This window comes from Tachypleus tridentatus, chromosome 4 (genome assembly GCF_004210375.1).
Source record: "Tachypleus tridentatus isolate NWPU-2018 chromosome 4, ASM421037v1, whole genome shotgun sequence".
Classification (NCBI taxonomy): Eukaryota; Metazoa; Arthropoda; class Merostomata; order Xiphosura; family Limulidae; genus Tachypleus; species Tachypleus tridentatus.
In genome coordinates, this window is record NC_134828.1 from 51,882,234 (window position 1) to 51,905,967 (window position 23,734).

General features: G+C 37.1%; 1 protein-coding gene across 2 annotated transcripts in view; it reads right to left on the bottom strand.

The window, feature by feature from the left end:
- Window positions 1-10,377: 10,377 nt before the first annotated feature.
- Window positions 10,378-23,734, bottom strand: part of endos (endosulfine alpha) — a 45,838-nt gene continuing 32,481 nt past the window's right edge. Inside the window, exon 3 of one of the 2 annotated variants that reach the window (XM_076498475.1) lies at window positions 10,378-11,987. In XM_076498475.1, the coding sequence (XP_076354590.1) occupies window positions 11,811-11,987 (177 nt within the window). In that variant the 3' untranslated portion in view covers window positions 10,378-11,810. The remainder of the gene's footprint in view (window positions 11,988-23,734) is intronic. The other variant, XM_076498476.1, reaches the window with a different exon arrangement.

Consider the following 23,734-nt stretch of genomic DNA (forward strand, 5'->3'; position numbering starts at 1 on the left):
AAGCCAAAATCCAACACTGAAACCAAGTAGAAGTTAACTGCTTAGAAATAACTAGGACAATACTCAAGTACACATGATGGGTACTCCACTGCTTGTGAAACAGGAACACTCTTTACTTTAGAAAAAGAAAACTGACACAGTGAAAAAAAAAAAAAAGATTTGCACTAGCTAAAATCAGACTGAGATATGCAATCTAAAGGAAAAAAAATTAAGCAGGTTCAAATCATCCATCCTTGCACAAACCAGACCAGAAACCAACCAGCTTCCATAGGTGAAAAGCCCTGTATGAAATGAAACCTCAAAGTTAACTATACCCACATGAGAAGAAATGGTTAGTCAAGAGCCAGTTTGCTGAAAAGTGGCAGTGGATCTGCCCACTGTTAGAGCAAGAAGTACATCAAACCCAACCTGCTATTACAGGGTTTTGTTATTGCCTGACTTCAACTGTAAAAACAAGGCAATATCTGTAACTAGTATTAAGAGCAGAAATTATAGCTCACCACCTCCAAATGCAAGAAATGATGGATCTTGCACCAAAAAATACAAGGAGGATGTGAAATATGTGTTCAACTTTTAAGACCAGTATACATGCATCCTATTATATTATGAGGCAGATGAAACCTCCCAAATTCAACTAGAGAAACAGAGAAGGAAACCTCCTGCAACCAAAATTTATGAGAGAAAGGACCTCTTCTCCACTTAATCATGGAAATAGGGCAATTTCATCAGGAACCCAGTATTATAAAGAACTCATGTTGCCTGGTCCTGTTCCAACCAATATTCAGTCTGCCTAAGAATAAGCATCCTTGGGAAACAGAAGGAAAAAACCCTTCTTTGACTTCTTCTCAATGAGTGGATAAATACTTGGTTACAATGGAAAATACAGTTCTACTTCACATTCAAAAGAAAGTCTTGGTCCATCACCCAGTGACTGGGAATTGATAAGAGTTCCTATACTTCATTTGGTTAAAAAAAAAAAGGGTTGGGAGTAAGTAAGTGTGATGAGGTGTCAATAATTCCCTGTTCTGAAAAGCAGAGCATCCCCAATTTGGATAATCAAACAGTCAGCAAAGATGGCCAGAAATTTACTTCTACTTTACTCATGCAAGTCCATGACTCATGGTTCACCACTGAGTGAAACTTACAGATCATGAGAATTACATATGTAAATACCACTAGGTATGACACTAGTAATTATGAAAAATATCCCATCTCTACAGATTATGGCTGTACTGGTATACAGTGTGGGTTTGAGTCAAAGCATGCCTAACAAGGCAACACTTGCCACAGAATGGGATCCCATTACCAGTAGTAAAAGAAGGTCCCTGAAAAGAAAACATAAAGGAAATGTTGTGGAAAATCTTACCCCACTCAAAAACAAACAGAAATGTGTAAATTTGCTATGGTATGGAAGCAATATCCACCTGAGAAAGATACAGCCAGAATTTACAGATGATGAACTACAAAGGTATTTGGAGAAGTCCACACTCCAACCAGAATAATTTCCTCCAATGGATAGTGAAGATGAGCAGCCAAAAACATGATGTTATGATGAATCTGATGAGAAAAAACACTGTGAAGACATCAACTTTCCATGAATATGTCTGGATATGTTAGCTTAAGGGAGTTGATGAATTCACTACTTAGTGTGACAGGAAATAGACCACTGCAAAGGTATTTGGAGAAGTCCACACTCCAACCAGAATAATTTCCTCCAATGGATAGTGAAGATGAGCAGCCAAAAACATGATGTTATGATGAATCTGATGAGAAAAAACACTGTGAAGACATCAACTTTCCATGAATATGTCTGGATATGTTAGCTTAAGGGAGTTGATGAATTCACTACTTAGTGTGACAGGAAATAGACCACTGCAACATAAAAAACACAAGGGAATAAAAAGTTGGGAACATGAGCAATGAAATGAAGCAGTGCATTACATATGAGAAGCAAACTTGACAAAGAAGTCAATGAAGATTGGAATAGGAATACAGGTAGTAGATGGTAGTAAGTAAACTGGTATGAAAGCCAAACTGCCTTTATAGACAGAAAAGGTCTGGATATAGAATGACTTAAGAGTAATGATAGAGGATTCTGCTAACGTTAATGAGAAATAAAACTGGTAATGACAGAGAGATAGTATTTGGAACACGTCAATAAAGACTTAAAGGGAATATGGGAAAAGGTATAAAGGACCCACATTAAAGATCCCAATCTGATAATTCAACAAAATGTGGAGTATGTAGCAATCATAAATGTAGAAAAGGAAGGAAATGACAAGGGAAGACAAAACCTTATAATACTAAGAAAAAAAGAAAGTGATTGACAAGGCTACCCGATAGCTAAACACAATTAAGGTGAACAAGGTGAAAAATCAGAGAAAGATGAGGAATTGAAGGGCAGAAAGAATGGAAACTACATCAAAGAAACCAAAGGCCACAGGTAAACCACTATTTTTAGTAGCTGACACAGAAGAAAATCTTATAGACTGGGAAATTGAAAATGTAAAACATGGAGTAAGTCCTTGGGATGAGGCAAGAGACCTGAAAAAAAGCCATGAGCAAACATGGGTGGTGTTTACATCTGAATAAATGACGTTCGAGGTTGATGGAGCAGGGACTGTGAAAGAGGTAAGAATTGGAGAGGTAGCATAAGTATAGGTTGGAGCTGTGTGAACCAAGGTTGTACCAGCAAAAGCAGAGCCACCAGGAGAACTAGAAATGGAATGGTTTTGATTAGGGATAGACTTCCGAGGAGGAGTTGATTAGAATGGTAAGCATAAATGTGAAGACCCATCTAATCTCAACCAATTCCATCCATTTGAGCTAACAGATGTGTAACTGGAAATAGAAAGGAAGAAAAGTAGTGCATTTTGGCCCATGCTGGTCCCAAACCTGTCATGAAGTCACCTATACCATTGGTGCATTCAGCTTGAGAGTAGGGAAAACAAGGCTAAAGTCAGGAGCACTGGGAGGAAGGTAAGTCTGGACAATGGAAGAAAGAGGGAGATGCACCCCTTCAAGTAGTACATCTCTCCCCACAATCCCAACAACAGAGCAACCATGTATTAAGAGATAGGGCAAAGGCTAATGACTAAACAACAGAGAACAGAGGGTCCAAAGTTAATCAGAAAAAGATCAGAAAAAAAAATGCAGGGAAGATGTGTCATAAAATTGAGGAGAGGAAAAGGAAAATCTTTGAGAATTGTACCTGATTAAAATAAATATTAGCCTCAGGAGTTGATCCCCAAAGAGGAAAGAGAGGATCCAGTTGCTGAATACAAATCTGGAGAGTAATGCTATGCTAAAGCATGGTAATCTGGCAAACAATAGGAACAGGGCATGCCAACATCCAACTGAAGTTTGTTTGAAAATCACTGCACAGGAATCCTTTCATCAGTTACAAGAGGAAGAACAAAAATTCAAAAAATAGTGTTTTGCCTAATAAGAATGAAAAAACAACATTGGAAATACAGGGGAAATGTAATATACCACATACATGATTAACTAGCTCTAAAAAAAGAGCGGAAGGTAAGATCTCTTGATAAGGCATAGATTGTGACAGACTAAAATAAAATGGTGACAGAAGAAGTGAATCTAAATGGTCTTTTTCTTTATTGCAGTCATCATCAGAAACATTGTAAGGATGAAAACAAGAAGTCATCAGCTGAATATATAAATCTAACACGTAAGCACAAGAACCACCATCAGTCACCTGAAGTTTGTCTTTCCAGTCCTGGTTCTGGGTTATGTGTCATTATGGCCAGTACCAAAAGGTAAAGTAATAAAAGTGTTAAAAAACATGCAGCAAAATAGTAGTAACAACTCGCCAGGACAACTAAAGGGTAGTTCAAACAGCAGCGTTAGTCACCTGAAGTTTGCATTTCCAGTCCTGGTGTCGAGTTATTCAATGTTCTGTCCATTTTCCAATTTCAAATTGAACTAGAGAGATTGAGACTCTGAAAAGGGAACCATAATTAAAAAGGTGTAATGAATAAATACCCAACACTTAAATGAGATTAAAAAGATTAATGGCCATTAAAAAACTAAACACTTTAACAAGGTGGACAGTGTCACCATCACCAATAACACTCTTCAATGTTACAGACAAACCTTGGGACAAAACGTGTTTAAAATAGTGCCGTCATTGAGAGACATAACGATGGCAAGAAAGTAAAATGTGGCTTACAGTGATTTGCGTGTTACACAAACTACACACTGGTGCATCAGTTCCAGATAAAAGAAAACGATGAGTTAAAAAACTGTGACCAATGCGTAGTCTAGTTAGAACAACTTCCTCCTTCCGAACCTTACGGAAGCTAGACGGCCAAAGCCCAATATAGGGTTTTATTTGAAAAAGCTTGTTGTAGCGTTGCTCATTCCAAATGGACTGCCAACTGGCAACATGCCTTGAATACAGGACCATAGTCCATGTACAGAATAGGAACAGTGGTGATAGTGCTAGAGCAGACAGATTTAGCTGCATTGTCTGCAAGCTCGTTCCTGCGAATACTGTGGCCTGGTATTCAGAAAAACTGGATAGAAGTAGACGTTAATGAGAAATGGGCCAGTCGGTTTTGAATATCAGCAAGAACAGGGTGTGAGCCAACATGAAGCGATTCCAGGGCCAGTAAAGAACTAAGCAAGTCAGTATAAATAGTGCAGTTGGAGTACTGCTCAGCTTCAATATGATCCAGGGCAAGAGATATGGCGTACAGTTCAGCAGTGAACACAGAAGCTGAAGAGGGAATTCTGTGCACAACCACCGAAACACAACAAACCATGGCAGAGCCCACAGAATTACCTGTTTGGAACCATCCATATAAATTGGAATGGAATGATTGTTCAAAAGATGTTCAGTAAATAAAAGATGGTACTTCCAATCGGGAGTATCTGTCTGTTTCAGATGACTTAAAGAAAAGTCACATTTGGAAGCTGTAATAAGCCATGGTGGGATGGGCTGACCAGTGGATTCTGCAATGTTATCCAAGGACAGACCCAATTCATCCAATTGTGCCTGGATTCGAAGGCCAAAAGGAGCAATGGTAGATCATCTATTCTGAAAAAGTATGGCCCACTGAGGAAGGGGCCCGGCATGGCCAAGTGTGTTAAGGCGTGCGACTCATAATCTGAGGGTCGCGGGTTCGCATCCAGGTTGCACCAAACATGCACGCCCTTTCAGCCGTGGGGGTGTTATAATGTGACAGTCAATCCCACTATTCGTTGGTAGAAGAGTAGCCCAAGAGTTGGCAGTGGGTGGTGATGACAAGCTGCCTTCCCTCTAATCTTACATTACTAAATTAGGGACGGCTAGCACAGATAGCCCTCGAGTAGCTTTGTGCGAAATTCAAAAACAAACAAACTGAGGAAAAAAAACACATCCCCAAGTGGGATGCTTTGGTAAGGAACGAAGTTTCGAAGAATATAGTAAAGACAGTTGCAAACGGCAAAGGTGCAGAGAAGGTTCATCAGATTCAACATATAAGCTTTGAACTGGGGAGGTGCAGAAAGATACAGTGCAGAATCAAAGTCCTTGATGATGAATGGGGTCCAGCATCTTTAAGGCCGAGGGTCTGGCAGAGCCATAGACCATTGATCCATAGTCGAGTTTTGATCGAATAAGAGCACAATATATCTTTAACATAGAACATCGATCTGCTCCCCAACTGGTGGTAGAGAGGACATGGAGGATGTTCAGGTCTCTTGTGCATTTGGCCTGTAGCTGCTTTAAGTGTGGTATAAAGGTCAGCTTACGGTCAAAGATAAGCCCCAAGAGCTTGGTCTCAGGGACCACTGGCAGCGAAACTTCACCGTTACGGAGTTCAGGATAAGGGTGAATACTCCATTGGCGGCAAAAGTGCATGCAAATGGTTTTAGAGAGAAAAAAATTACAGCCATTTGCTGTAGTCCACTTCGGTACATGATTGAGGGCAATTTGTAGTTGCAGCTCAATATATCTCATGTTCAACGACTGACACGAGATGTGAAAGTCGTTGACATAGAGCCCATTCACAACAGTGAGAGGGAGTTGTTCAGTGATGGCATTTATCTTTATACTGAAAAGTGTGACACTCAAAACACAGCCCTGAGGGACCCCAAGTTCCTGTACAAAAGAATGGGAAAGTGTCGAGCCCACACAAACTTGGAATCTCCTGTCCATTAAAAAATTTTTAATAAACATGAGTAAATGGGCCATGTAACCCATATATATGGAGGTCCAGCAAAATGCCATACCTCTATGTTGTGTCATAAGCCTTCTCAATGTCAAAAAATATATTGAAACAAGATGTTGGCATTTGAGAAAGGCTTCTCTGATTGATGTTTCAAGTCAAATTAGGTGGTCCATGGTGGAGTGCTGTCGTTGGAACCCACACTGGGTGGGCAAGAGGAGGTTATTTGATTTGAGAAACCAAACAAGATGAGCATTAACCATACTCTCTAAGGTCTTACAGAGACAGCTCATCAAAGCAATTGGACGGTAGTTTGAAGGAATCTTGGGATCTTTCCCAGGCTTAGAGAAAGGTAAGATAATAGCCTGGCACCAGGCCTCAGGAAAAACATTCTCCTGCCAGATCCAGTTAAAAACCATTAGAAGAATATCAAAAGAAACAGGAGAGAGATAGCACAGCATGTCATAATGTACATCATCAGGTCCAACAGATGTACTTCCAGATCGATGAAGGGCCATTTTCAGTTCCACCAGTGTAAAGGGACAATTATAGTAAAAAAGACAGTCAGTTCGAAAGAAAAGAGGTGAACGCTCTGCCCAAGTCTTGATGGCCAGGAAGGTGGAGGTACAAAAAAGTTCTAGATACCCGGCAAAAGCTTTCACCTAGAGTATCGGTGATGCTCCGGACATCAGCTACCTCTTGGCCATCAGAGAGTAAGATCGAGAGTGGGACAAAATTGTAGTGCCCACTGACCTTTCGAATCCTGTCCCAGATGACCTTGGAACTGGTGGTAGATATGCTAGTTGTGAACTTAATCCAAGTTTCCTTCTGGCTTTGACGTCTTACCCACCTAGCATGTACACGGGCCCGTTGAAAAGCAATGCGGTTTGAAAGTGCGAGATATCTACAGAAAGTATCCCAGGCCCGTTTTTGAGCCTTCCATGTCAAGTGGCAAGCAGGATTCCACCATGGACAATGATATCGTGGAAAATGTGTCAAGGTTTTAGGAATACATTGAGCAGCTGCTTGTATAATAGTCAGTTACTGTTGCCACACAGTCATCTATTGATGGCTGATTCACGATGGCAGGATCAAGTTCTGCAAGAGCAGTGAAAGTGGACCAGTCTGCCTGATCCAGCTTCCAGCAGGGCACGTGGGTAGGGTGGCATAGACCATGGCCAGTTTCTCTCAAAAGTATAGGAAAATTATCACTGCCTAGTGGATTATTGTCAACCCTCCATGAAATATGAGAGAATAATGAGGGGGAGCAAACCGAAAGATAAATAGCAGTATAGGACTGACTAGATGCATGAAAATAAGTGGAAGAACCAGTATTGAAAAGAGAAAAATTGTGATCAGAGAGCACACGCTCTACAGAGCGACCCCTCCTATCAATAACAACACTTCCCCAGAGAGGATGATGTCTATTAAAGCCCACAGGATAAGAAAGGGAGACAACAACTGTTCAACGAGAGCATCAAGGTCTGACTGATCATATATCTCTCCAGGGAACAGGTAGAGAGACCCAAGGAAACATGGATGGCTACGGCCTCCAAGGGTGTGATGAGTGACAAAGACAGGGTGGGCACATGCTGATCAACCGATAGTGCCACCCCTCCATGTACTCATCCATCATACAGCCTGTCATTTCTATACAGAGAAAACTGCCAAATGGTGACTGTATCAGCAGGTTTTAGAAATGTTTCTTGTAAGGAAAGACATACAGGATGGTAGGAAGCAATCAGTGTTTTGATATAATCCAGATTAGAACGTAAACCTCGACAGTTCCATTGTATCAAGGTGGCCATTTTTAATGATGGGTAGGCGAAGTGGCTGGAGAACCCTTCCATTTACGAACACGTCTTTTTTCCTTATTGTCCATATTTGGAGGAGATTTATCGACTTCCATGGATCCTGCCCTGGGTCGACTGGGCAGGTCTTTGTTGTTGGAAGAGGATTCCAGTGACTGAGGATGCGAACGAATGATTGTTTTGCATCTTGGGGTGGGAGAAAAAGATGTATACAAAATGCCTGTATTTGAAACCGAAGGATGTGGATATTGAGGTTTGTTGGAATGTATGGGAGGAACAGAGATGGGTGTAGAAGTCGATTCATCAACCTTTGAACCATGGAGGTCAAAAGGCTTTTCATTTGTTTTGAAAACAATTCTTTTGGAGGCACAGAGAGATCTGTCTGCACTCCCACTGTAGTTGTGGAACAAAGTGCAGCAGCACATGTCCGAGATGGAGTGGCAGACAGCAATTTCCGAGCCTCAGGATAACTGATGTTATGAGTCATTTTCAAACGCTGCACCTCTTTTTCCTCCAACCATTTTGGGCAAGAACAAAAGTAGGAAGGGTGAGAACCATTGCAGTTGACACAATGTGGGTCCGTGTCACATGTCACACTCATAGACATCGTAGTCCTTACCACCACAACGAGCACATCAGGGAACCACGACACAACGTCTTTGAGTGGCCGAACTTCTGACATTGGAAACATCAGAGAGGGTTTGGACTGTATGGTCGTACCCTGCAAATTAGATAACCTGCCTTGATGGTGGCAGGTGCACTTGGTGATGTAAATGTCAAAACGAGGATATCTGTTGGCGGTGTAACTCCATCTTTGCGAGTGGAGATGCACCTCATTGCAGAAACTCCTTGAGTGGAGAGACCAGCAAGAATCTGACTCGGGGACATTCTTCAAATCCCTCTCAACAATAACTTCTCCTGATGAATTCAAGGTAGCATGAAGGGTATCCTCAATAGGTATATCCCCAATTGACTTTGAATTCAAGAGGAGTTCACTGTGTTGGGATGTGGATGTTTCAACCAATATGTCTCCAGCTTCTCTACTGACATTGGAGAGCCAGCAAGACCCTCTTGTCCCTTCCGAATAAATAAGGGAGACATTTGTCCTAAAGGTTTTTCTGAAAAAAAATGTAATATAAGAAAATGAGGTACGTGTGTTACAGGTGTTGAAGATTGCTTCTCAGAGTCTGCAAGACGTGGTTGTTCACCTATTGACTGTTTTTTTCACTATTTTATTTAAATTTTTTGTAGGAGGATCCATAGGAAAAAAGGAAAATTTCAGTACCTACTGACCCCACCCACCATGGAGCCCTACGAGGGGGCGCACTACAATGTCATGCAAGGACATTGCAGCAACACCAGGGTTTCATGAGCACTATACCCAAACACCAGCATCAGACACAATGTCCACAACACCCGTTAAGAACTTCCAACACTGGTACTTGGTTGACTCTATCCCAAAGTGGACCAGCTGACTGACCCAAAGACCGCCCGTCTACAGGAATTCAAGGCCAAAGTGGTGTGTTAGGGTTGGACCCCTCAACCACCAGGATCCTCTCCTCCCCTTCTCAAGTCGCCACGCACGGCAAACACATGGGTGGATGTTTAGATCCCAGGGGAGGTAAACTGAAAGAATAGAACCTCTTCCCTGGGAGGTCCCCTCCCCACGTACAGGAATCCACACCGAGAGGCTGCTGGAGGAAATCAAATGATATATATATGTTTAAAAGTAGTGCAAAATTTGTAAGGTGTATAGACTGGTTCACTGAGCACTAAAATGTTTTGGCAATGCTTAGGTAGCAGAAAGAAGACTGAGACAGCTTTGTATGAGAAATGGTAAGACTATATCACAATTAAAGCTAAATCAAAGATGTTTCAAATAAACAAAATATTACAGACAGTTAACTTCTTGAACTGACACACAACAAAAATCAAACTTTATTAAATCATTTCACAAAAGTGCATTAATCAGTCTGATATTTCACACACATGCACACACACATACTGTTCTATCTATTATAAAATTAGTCAATTCTAAATATGTGATGATTTTTTTTTTACATTGCACTTTTGGCATATTTGGTGATTTATAAAATCACTTAAACAAAAACCATAAATAATACATAAACTGAGAGGTGTTATAGTTCTTTATCAGTACATAATGTTAATAACAATAATATATGCATATTTCAAGATATTTTAAAAAACAGCAAGTTTCCAATATAATACAAACCCCAAAATCTTTTCCCTTGATAAAGTATTATGAGAATTAAACTTGATGTAAGTGTGCTAAAAGAAACGAGAGAACTTCAAAATTCTCATTAATTGCTGTATAATTCTAAATTACTTCACAGTTCTTTTTTAAATGATGTTCACTATATAACCAAACAACAAACTTCAGGAACTGAAATTTTATTTACAAATAAACTCCTATAACACTGCACTGCAACAGGTTTATTTCTTGATTCACTAACTACAGACCATTTACACTGAATATTGAGACACATGTTAGTATATCACTTAGCAGCCAAATTACATCTATTTCAAACTGCTAGTTAAGCTACTGCACACAATTATTCCATCACCGCTTAACATAAAGTTTAGCTTTTTTATGACTACTGTATTTATAGGTGTAAAATCAATTAGAAAATTCTACTTAGATTTTCTTTCTCCCATGATACTCTGCTAAGATAGCACTAGAACAACTCACAAGTTAAACAACACATACACTAAAATATATATATTCTAGGTATTTTTTTTCATGTGTGAGAGCAAGTTGAAATCAGTATTATGTGCTATTTTTCATCATTCCACAATGTAAGTGTAATGCACAAGTTGCAGAAGAAACAAAATGATTCAGTTTAGAAATATTAACTTCTCTACTTTTTCTGTATGACCCTATGAAATTTTTAAGTTTATTAGGTGTGATGTTTATCCGAGCAGTTCTAATAACAATAAACGTGCATTGACATTCAACTAATGTACTTAACTAAAAGGACCACATTCTTGTTGCCAAATCATTCACATCCGCATCAAAATACATACATATATCTGTCTACCTATCTATCAATATTCATACACAGGTGTGTGTGTGTATATATATAGATAGATAGATAGAGATACATATGCAAAGTTGGAAGAAACAATGTAAACTATAGAATTTTACTTCTTTTTTGACTAAAATCCACAATTTCTACAGCACATAAAGAGCTTAAACCCTTTACACAATTACTTTATATAAATGTCATCCAACTTTACAAAATTTTGGCATTTAACTTACAGGAGGCTATTACAGACAGAAAACTTTCTCAAATTAATTCACAACATAAACCTACTAAATAATGAAGAATACATGTAAAAACCACAGCTAAGTTCTAAACACAACAGTAATTATTAGAATCAAATGTTCAAACCAAAAGTCAATATACATTTGTTGGTCTAAGACAAAGAATAAAAATTCTTGCTATATGAAAAGAAAAACAGAAATTAAAGTTTGTATTTTAAGATAGTGTTTTCTTTCTGAGATTTTTAAATACTTAAAGCTAAAACTAGATCAGAATACTGGAGGTACAATTGTAAGACCAGTAACACAAGTAGAACAAGTTATACAGTGTAATTTTTTTACTCACATGTCTAGGATTAAGAAAAACCAGCAAGTACAATCAATTCATATGTACAGACAAGTACAAAGGGGGAAGTTACAATCTGCTTCACATTATTGAATATTTACTCTTTCATTACAGAAGCAATCTTTAATCTCCTACAAACTCCTCCTCATAATCCAGACAATCTGGGGCATTTGAAAGTTATCCCCAGAAGAATTTTAAATTTAAGAAAGTTCTGTTGCTAATTTGCTCTGAACCAAAGAAGTTTTTCGAGTAGGAAGAACATCTGGGGTTGGGATGGCATCACCTGTTGACTCCCTAACAATTGGTGCTGCTGGAACACGAGCCTTCTGACTCTTTGCTTTTGCCATATTATAGTCTCCAGAGTCAAAATACTTCTGCTAAGGAAAATAAAGAAATTCCAATTAATTTGAATTAAACAAAACTATTAACCTATCTCAACATATCAAGATATTAAATTAAATAATAATAAAAATTACAATGCTTTGAACTTTTAAGACACAAAAATAGGCATGCCATCAAAATTAGAGAAAATTTATTTTAATCAGAAATTTTCATCTAGATCATAAAAAATACTCTACATAAATAATGGTAATTGTAAAGTTATTCTTAAAATACCACAAAAAAGTTTTCATTTCTTATTACAATAAAAACATTTTTGAAATAATTGGAAAAAATCTAAACGATATTTTAACAAATAAATGTTATAACAGAAATTTTAGTTTAGATAATACTGGCTTAAAACACCCCTATTTTCTTATAAGCAATTAAATAACAAACCACATATTCACACTGTCTCATTACAACCACTGATTCAACAATTAAAATGTACATTTTCCTAAACTGAAAATATATTTCCAATAATACTTACCTCCACCGATACTTATAGCCATTCCTTCCTCGATCTTCACTTTACCTATCTAAGCACTGGTCTCACTTGTTCCAGCCTTTTATACCCACTGAAATGCCCTTAGCAATTTTTTACCTCAAGACATTCTCCACCTACATCAATGCACCCTCTATTCTGGTACTGTATATAAGTATTTCACTTTCTCTAGCCTTACACCATCCCAGTGACTCACACTGGCTCTCAATGAAAGAAACAAACAGCTGACATCAATTCATAACTCCAACACCTATGGGATGCATACAAACATCAAAAAATAAAAAGGATCCTCATGTAACTCACAGAGGGCTAAAGCAAGTAGAAGAACTTTCTCAAACAAGGTATCACAAAGGGGATGAGAGGATATATCTCAGACCAAGAGTGAGGGTCAACCAAATACATGAAATTGTTAGTTGTCCAAAGTGACCAGAGGGTCAAGTCTGAAAATGTATATACCCAAAAGAATATATAGTCTGTGGAATCAAAATATATAACCACCTTCTAGTATTAAGCCAATACATGCAAACAGATAAATGAAGGTACACTTTATATCTATCCCATCATGTAATAACAACTAATCTTCCAGCTCGAACCATCAATATCAGGGAAAAACTAAGCAGTCCCATCAGACAACTCTTCCTTCATTAAGTAAGTAGCAGATGCAAAGGCATATGAAAAAAGCCTCAAACTCTCACAAACCAAAGTGACTAATTAAATAAAATGACAGGAGGTGGTTGATCCAAATGGCCACATGAAAAGTGGACTTAGTAAAGAAAGGCACTGGAAAATCAGAGTCCAAATTTCCTAGGAATAATCTGGATCAACATGAAAAGAAGAATAAAAAATACACCCAGGACGAATAAATATCTCCATCTCACAAGCTTCATGTCACAGACAGCCTGAACTGAAAGTGATTCCCCTATCCAAAGATACACTAAATAACAGGAGGAATAGAGGAGGTACAATGAGCCTCTGTACTAACAAAGTAACATTAGAATTCATGACCAAAAACAGTACAACATTTTTTTTAAAGAAATTATAATTGTAGAAAATTCACAAGGTGATGCCAAAAACCAAAACATAGCATTTCGTGAAAGTAAACCATGACCAACATTACTGAGAAAAAGTGGTTACTTTATCTAAATGAAGTGCTTATACACAGTATTAGCATATAGGATGCACTGGTGTAGATAGAGAGTGTTACATGGTCAAAAACTGCCAAGAGCATTTAAGTGAAGTATAAAAGACTGGAGCAAGTGTGACCAATGCTTAGATGTGAAAAATCAAGATCAATGAATAGCCACAAATGTCAATGGATGGTATGTTTCAGGATCAATACTTTTAAATCTTCCCTTATATATGAATTTACTGATTTAACTTAAAAATCTTTGAAAATTCAAAAATGCATGTACATTTTACCTCCTTCAAATCAATATATAGATGATAGATTTAGTTTAACTTTTGAATTTTGCACAAAACTACGAGGGCTATCCGTGCTAACCATCCCTAATTTAACAGTGTAAGACTAGAGGGAAAGTAGCTAGTCATCACCAACAACCATGTCTTGGCTACTCTTTTACCAATGAATAGTGGAATTTACTGCACATTATAACTTCCCCAATGCTGAAATGTTTGGTGTAACAGAGATTTGAATCTACTATGAGTGATCCAACCACCAGGCTATGTCAAGCCTATATGTTAGGAAAAATAAACATTTCCTTCAACCATAGTAATAATACATCACAGTTTAAAGTCTACCTGAGATTATATACTAAGTATTTTATTTCTTCTTTCTTAAACAGCCAATTGTTGTAAAGTGATACAACATCTACCCAAAGGGGTATAAGTGAGATTCCTTTAACTATATATTATATTAATCATTTTGCATTTTGATTTTGCAGTTGTTTATATTTGTTTCCCTACTTAGTATATGGGTGTTTTCTATTGTTATGTTGTGTTTTTTTGATTTGCAATATTAAAAAACATGATGTTTTTTTGTATTCTTTGAATCTGGTTTCCATTTTTCTGCTTGTTCCTTCAATATAGAAGTTGTGGCAGTTGTTACATCTTATTTTATAAATAATGTTGGTGTTTTGTTTGTCAGTGTAGTTTTTACATAGTTTGTACCTGGTGTTTACTGGAATGTTGTGTTTTGTTACAAGTTCTTCCAAATGTTGGTTATTTTTTCACTGATGTTGGGAATATATGGTATGCAGCAATGTAAGGTTTTGTAGTTTGTTGTATCTTGGGATTTATTATTGTTTGTTTGTTGTTGATTGTGTTGTTCACACTCTCGTCCCTAAGACATGTCTAGCAACAGTCAGTTGAAAACTTTGTTAACCTGAGGATGACCTGAGATCAAAACATAGGTGACACAACAGCCTTACTTCTGATTGAAGGATTTATTCACCAATGGGATTAAACCAATTTGAAGAGAAACTCTCCATTTCAACCTCACAAGGAGCTTGGCACAGGAAAAGCAAGGGTTCTGCTTCTACTTTCAACAGTTCTTTTCCCATGGGCAGTACAAATTCTGCAGATTCTGATAAGAATTTTCTTTTCCTGTATATGAACACAGGAATATGCTGCTTCATGTCATCAGACAGTCTTCTTGAACAATATTTATTTGGAGGTCTCTCCTTGTACCTTTAAATGATGGGCCTCTCTAATTCTAGTGAGCTTTTCTTCTTTTCAGAATCCAGATATAATCCAAAACTGGCTGAATTTTGAAGAGTCTATTTGAAGACTCATCCATTTTCTGATTATTATTCAAATGCCAAAATGTTCAAATTTGTTTTGGCTCATTGTCTGCAAATATACTAGGCTAATCAAAAGAGAATCTGTTAAAAGTAAACTTTCCAGTTACATTTCCTTGTCTGTCCCATTAGTAAAATAAAGCCCAGGAATTTCCTCATATATGTAGGAGTAACCATTAAAGTCCTTTAGATGACATTTTATGTTTTTTGGCAGTTTCATTATAGTAGGTACACATTTGCTGACAAAACAAGCCATCACCAAACATTAGACTTGTCATAGCAGCAATATTTTCAGGCTTGAATGGAGTTATAGTGACCCCAGGAGTTCTTTAAAACATTTCCAATTTCACTGGAATATCTATTTCTGACCAGTTATCACCATAGGAAAACAAGTCACCAGCAGACACATCTGTAGAATCATCAGTACTTTCTGATTCAGAATCAATCAAGAGCTGACAAATTATCATTAAACAGTTCAGTAATTATCTCTTCTTCACTCAACATGTTACATTTTCTACATGGCATTTATAAAAATATGAGTATTGTAAACAAAAAGAAGAATCATCCAGAACAAAATAAAATGTGTCTAACTCCTTTGACATTTGGTATAAAATACAAGTAAATGATTCATCCTGAAAGAGAGAATGTGACAGGTGAGTGTAGCAAGAGGGGTCTGATTTTCTCTTTGATAGCTCTATAACCATACAGATTTGAAGGTTAAAATAATTATGGTTTGTCCAAGCAATGATGATTTTATAGTGAGCATTTATGTTTAATTTCATACTTAATGGAGTGATAGTGGATAAAACAGAGAAAAGGAGCTACCTAGATAAAATGTGTCACTGGAGAAGAATGTTTTAAAATATTGCCTTATAAAATTTAAACTTAAAAATTATATGCTATTAAAATATGGATTATTAGCTAAGATTTTGTGATTTACTAATTAGAATAACATAAACAAAAAGTAGATTAATAAAATTTTGAATGTAAGTCACTGAAACTTTGTGAAAGGTACAGTAAAGCATGCCCATCACAATAGCTACAAAGGGGTAGATAGGATGAGCACTATCTTTTATCTTTTACTCCATGTGGATTTTGAGCAAAAAATGTTTTCTTTGAGGCAATATTGCCAACATAGCAAGTTCCATAATCTTGATTGGAAGTAGGGTTGCAATGTTACCTAAAAGTGTATAAAACAAGCCATTCCAAATAGTTATGCCAGCAAGATGGCTCTGAAGTTTCACTTGGGAAACAGGTCTGGAGAGTATCTCCCTGCACCTCCTTATACTAGCAAGATTTTATAAATGTATGCATATATATATATATATATATATATGGAGAGAGAGAGAAAAAAGAATTAATAAGATGGCTGTAGGACCTTCTAAGAGCTTCAATGGAGAATAGCAACTAGAGTGAACAAAGACTGTAGACAGATTAAATGAAAATGTTGTGTAAATAAAGTGAAACAAAGGTATCAGGGGTCATCCAAATCCCCTGCAAGACTTCATCTAGATGTTAAGGGCTATAAGCAAAAGAGGATGTGATATGACATACTTGATAAAAAAGTGTCACCCCCAAAGGAGAACAAATACAATACTGTTGATTGCTTTAAAAGGTAGCAGTAAGTTAACACTGAACTTCACAAAAAAAACAAAGGAGACAACTTGGATCTGAACAATTACATTGGAAAAAAGAAATTATTGGAAAGAAGATTTGATCGACCCACACCTAGGCAGCCAAAGAGGAATGAAAATCAGAAGTGAGAGAATAAAATTAATCTATTCACGTGGTGTTGCAGGTGTGAGAACAATATGTCCTGCGAGCAAAAAGAAGAAACTATGTCTTAAAATAAAAATGGTACAAGAAACAAGTGATCAATGGTTTAAACAAAAATACAAAAGAACCCTGATAACTAAACAGAGATTACAGTTAACCCTTTCACAATGAGTCATGGGTCAAAGATTATGTCATGCCATATGTTCACTTGCATTCAAAATTTTACTGAACTACTATTTTATAAATTTATGTCAATAAGTTTGGAATCAAATTTTACATTATAATTCAAAAGTTAATATTATGTACATTTCTTAATTTAAAAGTAAATATTAAAATAACACATCTAAATATAGATTTTAGTGAGTCACAAAATATGTTGAATGCAGAACTACTTAAAATTATATGTTTGTGATGCAAAAATACTAAGTCTAGTACTTTTGTACAAATTGGGAACTCAAATTACTAATATTAACAAGCCAGAATACAAAATAAGAATATCATATATTTTTATTTTGCTGAAATATGGTTTATGTACTGAATCAAACACTATTGCCTCGTTCAACTCTTTCCAATTTTTGAAACACTCCCTCATATACTTTTACTATAGCACATATGACATTTGAATAATCAACCACTAGTTTAAAATGTCCCCAGAGTGGTTTTCTTAGGCCTTCCGATCTTTGAAAAGCCTACCATGTTTTTTCAATCCAAGTTTTTAAGAAAGTAGGTTGTGTCTTTTGTCTGCTCGAAGTTTCATATTTTTTAAAATGTAAATAAATCTTAGTTACTTAGCTTAATAAATTACAGTGGAATACTATGGTATCTGTGTAGTTATTTATCATCCTTTGGTCATTCAAGTGTATATTAGGGTGCGTCAAACAACAAAAAGTTGTGACACTCAGTCGCTCGCTTATAATTTGATTCCATTCAATGAAAAAAATATGCTAGCATAAAAATCAATCCAATACATTAATATTTAGGGGTTGCGCAATGTGCACAAAATAACAACGTACTCCCGGAACCAAACGAAAAGTTGGCATTAGTGAAAGGCTAGCTTCGGCTTTAGACAGAATCCAGATCAGTGACCGAAAAGCTGCACAAATTTTGCTTCTTTTTGCAGCTCATATTGGACATAATATCGAGGATCTTGCCATAAGCCCAAGTTCCATAAGGAGAAAACGAATTACTAACCGTACTCTTCTAGCAGCTGAATTGAAGGAAAATTTTTCTCCAAACGTTCCTTTGACATTACATTGGGATGGTAAGCTGATGCCTGACTTGGTTGGCAGAGAGAAGATCAAACGTTTGGCAATTTTAGTTTCAGGTGAAGGTGTAGAGAAGATTCTTTCAGTGCCCAAGATTGATAGTGGGGATGCAAATTCAGTAGTTTCTGAGATCGGATCAGCTTTAGTAGAATGGAATATAAAAGACAGAATTAAATCGCTTTGCTTTGACACCACGGCGACCAATACAGGATCCAAATCTGGCGTCTGTCTGAGGATTGAAATGTTACTTGAACGTGAGCTCTTGGACCTTGCCTGTAGACATCACATTTTGGAGATTCTTCTGAGCGCTGTATTCTCTACTCTCGTGATAGAGACATCAAAAAGTCCAGATATTACTTTGTTTTTAAACTTCAGAGATTGTTGGCCTAAACTTAATAAAACTAAGTACATAACAGCAGTAGAAGCAATGCCACTCCAAATATAGCCTTGGAAGGATGATATTATTCAATTTTGTCAGAATCTCCATTAATCTCATCAACCACGGGACAATTATAAAGAGCTCTTGGAATTAGCTGTCATTTTTCTTGGATCTCTTCCACACGGACGTTCTTCAGTTTCTTTCCGTACTTCTGGTGCTGTACATTGTGCACGATGGATGGCTCGAGCAATATATTCTCTAAAAAGTTGGATGTTCCAAGAGGAGTTTGGTAGACTGCAACCATGGCCTGCTTCATCTCGTGTTTCATTTGACACACATTTCTGCAGCAAACTTGGCAATTTGTATGTCTTTATAACTAAACATTACTTGCTCTCATGGTTTACAGCCAAGGATGCTTCCGTGGCAGCTCGAAGGGACCTTAATCTACTCAAGGAACTTGCATTGCATGAAAATCATATGATTAAGGAAGTTGGTACAAAGGCAATGAATCGGCATTTATGGTATTTATCTGAGGTTGCAGTTGGGCTTGCGCTCTTTGATGACGGTGTAACGAATAGCGACAAACTCAAGATGGTCTCAAATATGAATACCGTGAAAGGATCTCCCTAGGCCAACTCCACGTTTAACAGTTGATGCTGCAAGCAATGCTGTTTCCAGAAAACTTCCAGATTTTTTTACCTCGGCAATGAAGAAAATTTTCTACCATCTGGATATTAGTAGCGCATTTTTATCATTACCACCGAAAAAGTGGAGCACCTCCGAAGAGTACAAACAAGGAAAGGACAGAGTAAAGAAACTTTTTGTGACAAATGACGCAGCTGAAAGAGGATTAGCTTTAATTCAACAGTTTACGGCAAAGGGCCGCACCAAGAACAAAGATCAATTTCAGTATATGATTCAGGTGGCAGAAGAACATCAGCGAACATAATGCGAAGGGGGCAGGCAAGATAAAACTTCAATGAAATAAATTTTTCTTTCAAGTGTTTATGTTTTTGCTAATTGTATAATCAATAAATATAAAAAAAAAATTTTTTTAAATAATTTAATCACCATTAACAATGTAATGTAGGGTAAATTTAAGGAAAATAGTGAACTTTGCGAGGGATGCACGACCCCTAAATACTTCGCGATTAAAATGAAACTTTGTCTATGTTCTTTTCTCATGCAATGGCACAACTGAGCAAAAAAATTGGGACATTTTAATATTTATCCTTTATCCGCTGACGCACCCTAGTGTATATATACAACTAAAAAAAAAAGGTTTATATATTCTGCACATAGAAATTTTTCCTATTTCTAAGCAGTACTATTCTATATGCATTTATATATATATATATATATATATATATATATATATATATTGTATAACAATTGAAATGAATGTAGATTACAAAATACTTGTCCACTAAAATACAGCCAAGACAGGTCAGTTTTATATTACAGGATGTATGATTTGAAGGCAAATGCAATACATCAATGCAAGTTATGTAATGTTAGGTAAGCATGACTAGAAGGTTAATACAATAAAATATAATAAATATATGTTCACGTAGAGTATCATGAGACTTGAGCTACTTAGACTGAACATTTGTATTTTGATGTTATAATATGTAGTCATTGTAGCATAAAAAAAAAGCATAATTCTTATTCATTTCCTAATTTTCTTATGATGGATGTCAGGTTGGTTAAGTGACAGACCCTACATCAAGTACAGAAAATAACAAAATATAGTCTTACTGAAAACAAACATCTGAAATGTATTTAGGAGGTTTTGGAGTTTCCACAAATAATATTTGAGATTTTTGGGATGAAGAATAGTTTTTAATTATAACATGAAAATACTTCATTAAAAAATATGAATTTTGAACAGCTGTAATCTTCACTAAAGTTTTCCAAATTTAGGGAGGATACCCATGCTGTATCAAAAGTTATAGTGCAAATACTTAATGTGTGCAAATGTGTAGACACACTTATGTATATTATACCAAACCCACAGGAAAATGGTTAACAAGAGAGACAGAAGGAGAATGACTGATGAGAAAATCTCTGAAGATATAAAAAGAAAAGGAGAATGGACAGAGATGTGAAAGAGCATGTTATGAATATACCTACTGTCTAAAAAGAGAGAAAAAAAAAAGAAACTTGGCGTTAAAGAGAGTTGCAAGAATCTCAATTAAGATTCCCATGTAAATCTACTGTGTGAAGGAACCTGTCCAAGCAAGATAGTCAATCTACCACTAGAGTCAAAAATACAGGAATGTGACAATTGTGGATTCAAAATAAAATGCCTAAATCACTTAGTTCTGAAGTTAGCAGACTGGCATGACAGAGTGAGTGTCTACTTCTTAGATGATGTAAGAAACAACAATGGAGCTGTGTGGATGGATCAAAAGATGACAAGATAGAGGATAAAGGCAACCTCACTGGGCAATCAACATCCCAAGGATTTTGATATGAAGACAGCATTAATTTGAAAATGAGTCCTTCAAAATCATGCAAACATCTAGAATTACATCACACCTACACAGAAGCACTATACTACTGAACAAATGTAAATCCATGCAAAATAGAGAAAAACAAATGCCCAAGTTCATTAGGAATAAACTTAGCCATCATGACAAGTGATCAAAATGAGGGATAGATACAAGAGAAGAAAGTGGATTGCTGAACTTAATTCGAGTCAAGAGTCAAGAAAAGAGAGAGACCCTAAAAGTGAAAGAATCTATCATGTGAGGAAACGAGGATATGTAAAGGTTTTATAATAATAATTGTTGTTTGGAGTTTTGTGGTGCAAAACAATTAATTAGGCAATCTGCTCCAAAGAACCACTCACAGTTGTAATGACAGCTCAGCAGTAAAATGTGAGCTATTGTGATTTGAGTGTCACACAGACCATACAATGGTGCATCAGTCCCAGATAAAAGAAAATAAGTTAAAAACTGAGACCAATGCATAGCCCAGTTAGAATAATTTTCCCCTGTTCCTAACAGAAACAAGACAACCGAAGTCCAACAGAATGTTTTATCTGAAAAAGCTTCTTATCACATTCCTCAGTCCCAGTCAACTGCCAACTAGCACAGAACCAAGCACTGAATACAGGGCTTTAGTCTATGTATGGAATAGACAAGGCAGTGATAGCACCAGAGCAGACAAACTTAGCTGCGGTGTCAGTGAGCTCATTCTTGTGAATTCCTATGTGGCCTGATATCCAGAAAGAATGGATATAAGTAGATGATAAAGAAAATGGGCCAGTTGGTTTTGAATATGGATGAGAGCTAACATAAAGCAATTCCAGGGCCAGTAGAAAGCTAAGCAAGTTGGTATAAATAGTAAGTTCACGTACTGCATATCTTCTGCATGATACAGGGCAAAAGAAATGGTGTACAATTCAGCAGTGAATACAGAAACTGAAGAGGGGATCTTGTGTGCAACCATCAAATCACAACAAACCATGACAAGAGCCCATAGAGTCATCTGATTTGAACCATCTGTATAAGGGGAACAGAAAAATGGTTCAAAAGATGTTCAGCAAATAGAAGATGGTACTTCCAATCAGGAGTATCCACCTTCTCCAGGTGACTCTAGGAAAGGTCACATTTGAGGATGGTAATAAGCCATGGTGGGATGGGCTGACCTGTAGAGACAGCAATATCATCCAAGGACTGAACCCAGTTCAGACAACTGCACCTGGATATAGAGACCAAAAAGAATAATGGCAGATCATCAGTTCTGATAAAGCATGCTCCACTGAGGAAAGAATACACAACCCCAAGTGGGATGCTGTGGTAAGAATTGAAGTTTTGAAGCACACAGTAAAAACAGTTGCAAACTGTGGAGGTACAAAGGAGATTCAATGTACAAACTCTGGACTGAAGAAGTGTGTAAAGCTCCCATGCAGAGCTGAAACCCCATATGATGAATGGGGTCCAGCATATTCAAGACCAAGGTTCTGGCAGAGCCATAAACCAGAGACTCACAGTCCAGTTTTGACTGAATGAGATCACAACAGATCTTGAAGATAGAACATCAATGGGCTCCCCAAGAGGTGGAAGAGAGGATACAGAGAATGTTCAGTGTCCTTGTACACTTGACACATAACTGATGTGTGAAATGAATGTCAGCTTATGGTCAAATATAAGCCCTAAGAACTTTGTATTGGAAACCACATCAAACACAATTTCACCAAGACAAATATAGGGATTGGAATGAATATCCCACTGGTAGTGAAAGTGCATGCAGGCAGTTTTAGATAAAGGAAAGGTAAAACTGTTTGCTGTGGTACATTTCAGTAAACAGCTGAAGGCAGGCTGCAGCTGCCACTCAATAAATCTCATGCTCAATGACTGACATAAGATGTGGAAGTTGTTGACATAGTCTGTTTGCAACTGTACGGGGAATTGTCCAGTATTGGCATTAATCTTTATAAAGAAAAGTATGACACTCAAGACACAGTCCTGAAGGGCTCTAAGTTCCTGTGGGAAAGAAAGGGAAAGTGTTGAGCCCACACAAACTTGGAATCTCCATTGCATTAAAATTTTTTGATAAAGATGAGCAAATTACCATGCAACAAAATGTCATACCTCTACATAGTATCATAAGCTTTCTCAAGGTAAAAAAAAAAAACAAAACCAAGATGTTTCTTGAGCAAGGCTTCCCTGATTAGCATTTCAAATTGAATGAGGTGATCCACAGTGAAGTACTGCCATCAAAACTCGCACAGGGTAGGCGAGAGGAGGTTGTTTCATTCGAAGAACCAAACAAGACGAGCATAAACCATCCTCTAAAATTTTACATAGAAAGCTCATCAATGCAACTGGACAGTAGTTTGAAGTAATCTGGGGATACTTCCTGGGCTTGGAAAAAAGGAGGACAATAGCCTGGCAAAAAGCATCAGAAAAAGCATTCTCCTGCCATATCTGGTTAAAAACAACAAGAAGAGTAGCAAAAGTGACAGGAGAGAGATGGCCCAGCATCTCATAGTGAATATCATCAGGTACGACTAATGTACTGCCAAACCAATAGAGAGTAAGCTTGAGTTCCACGA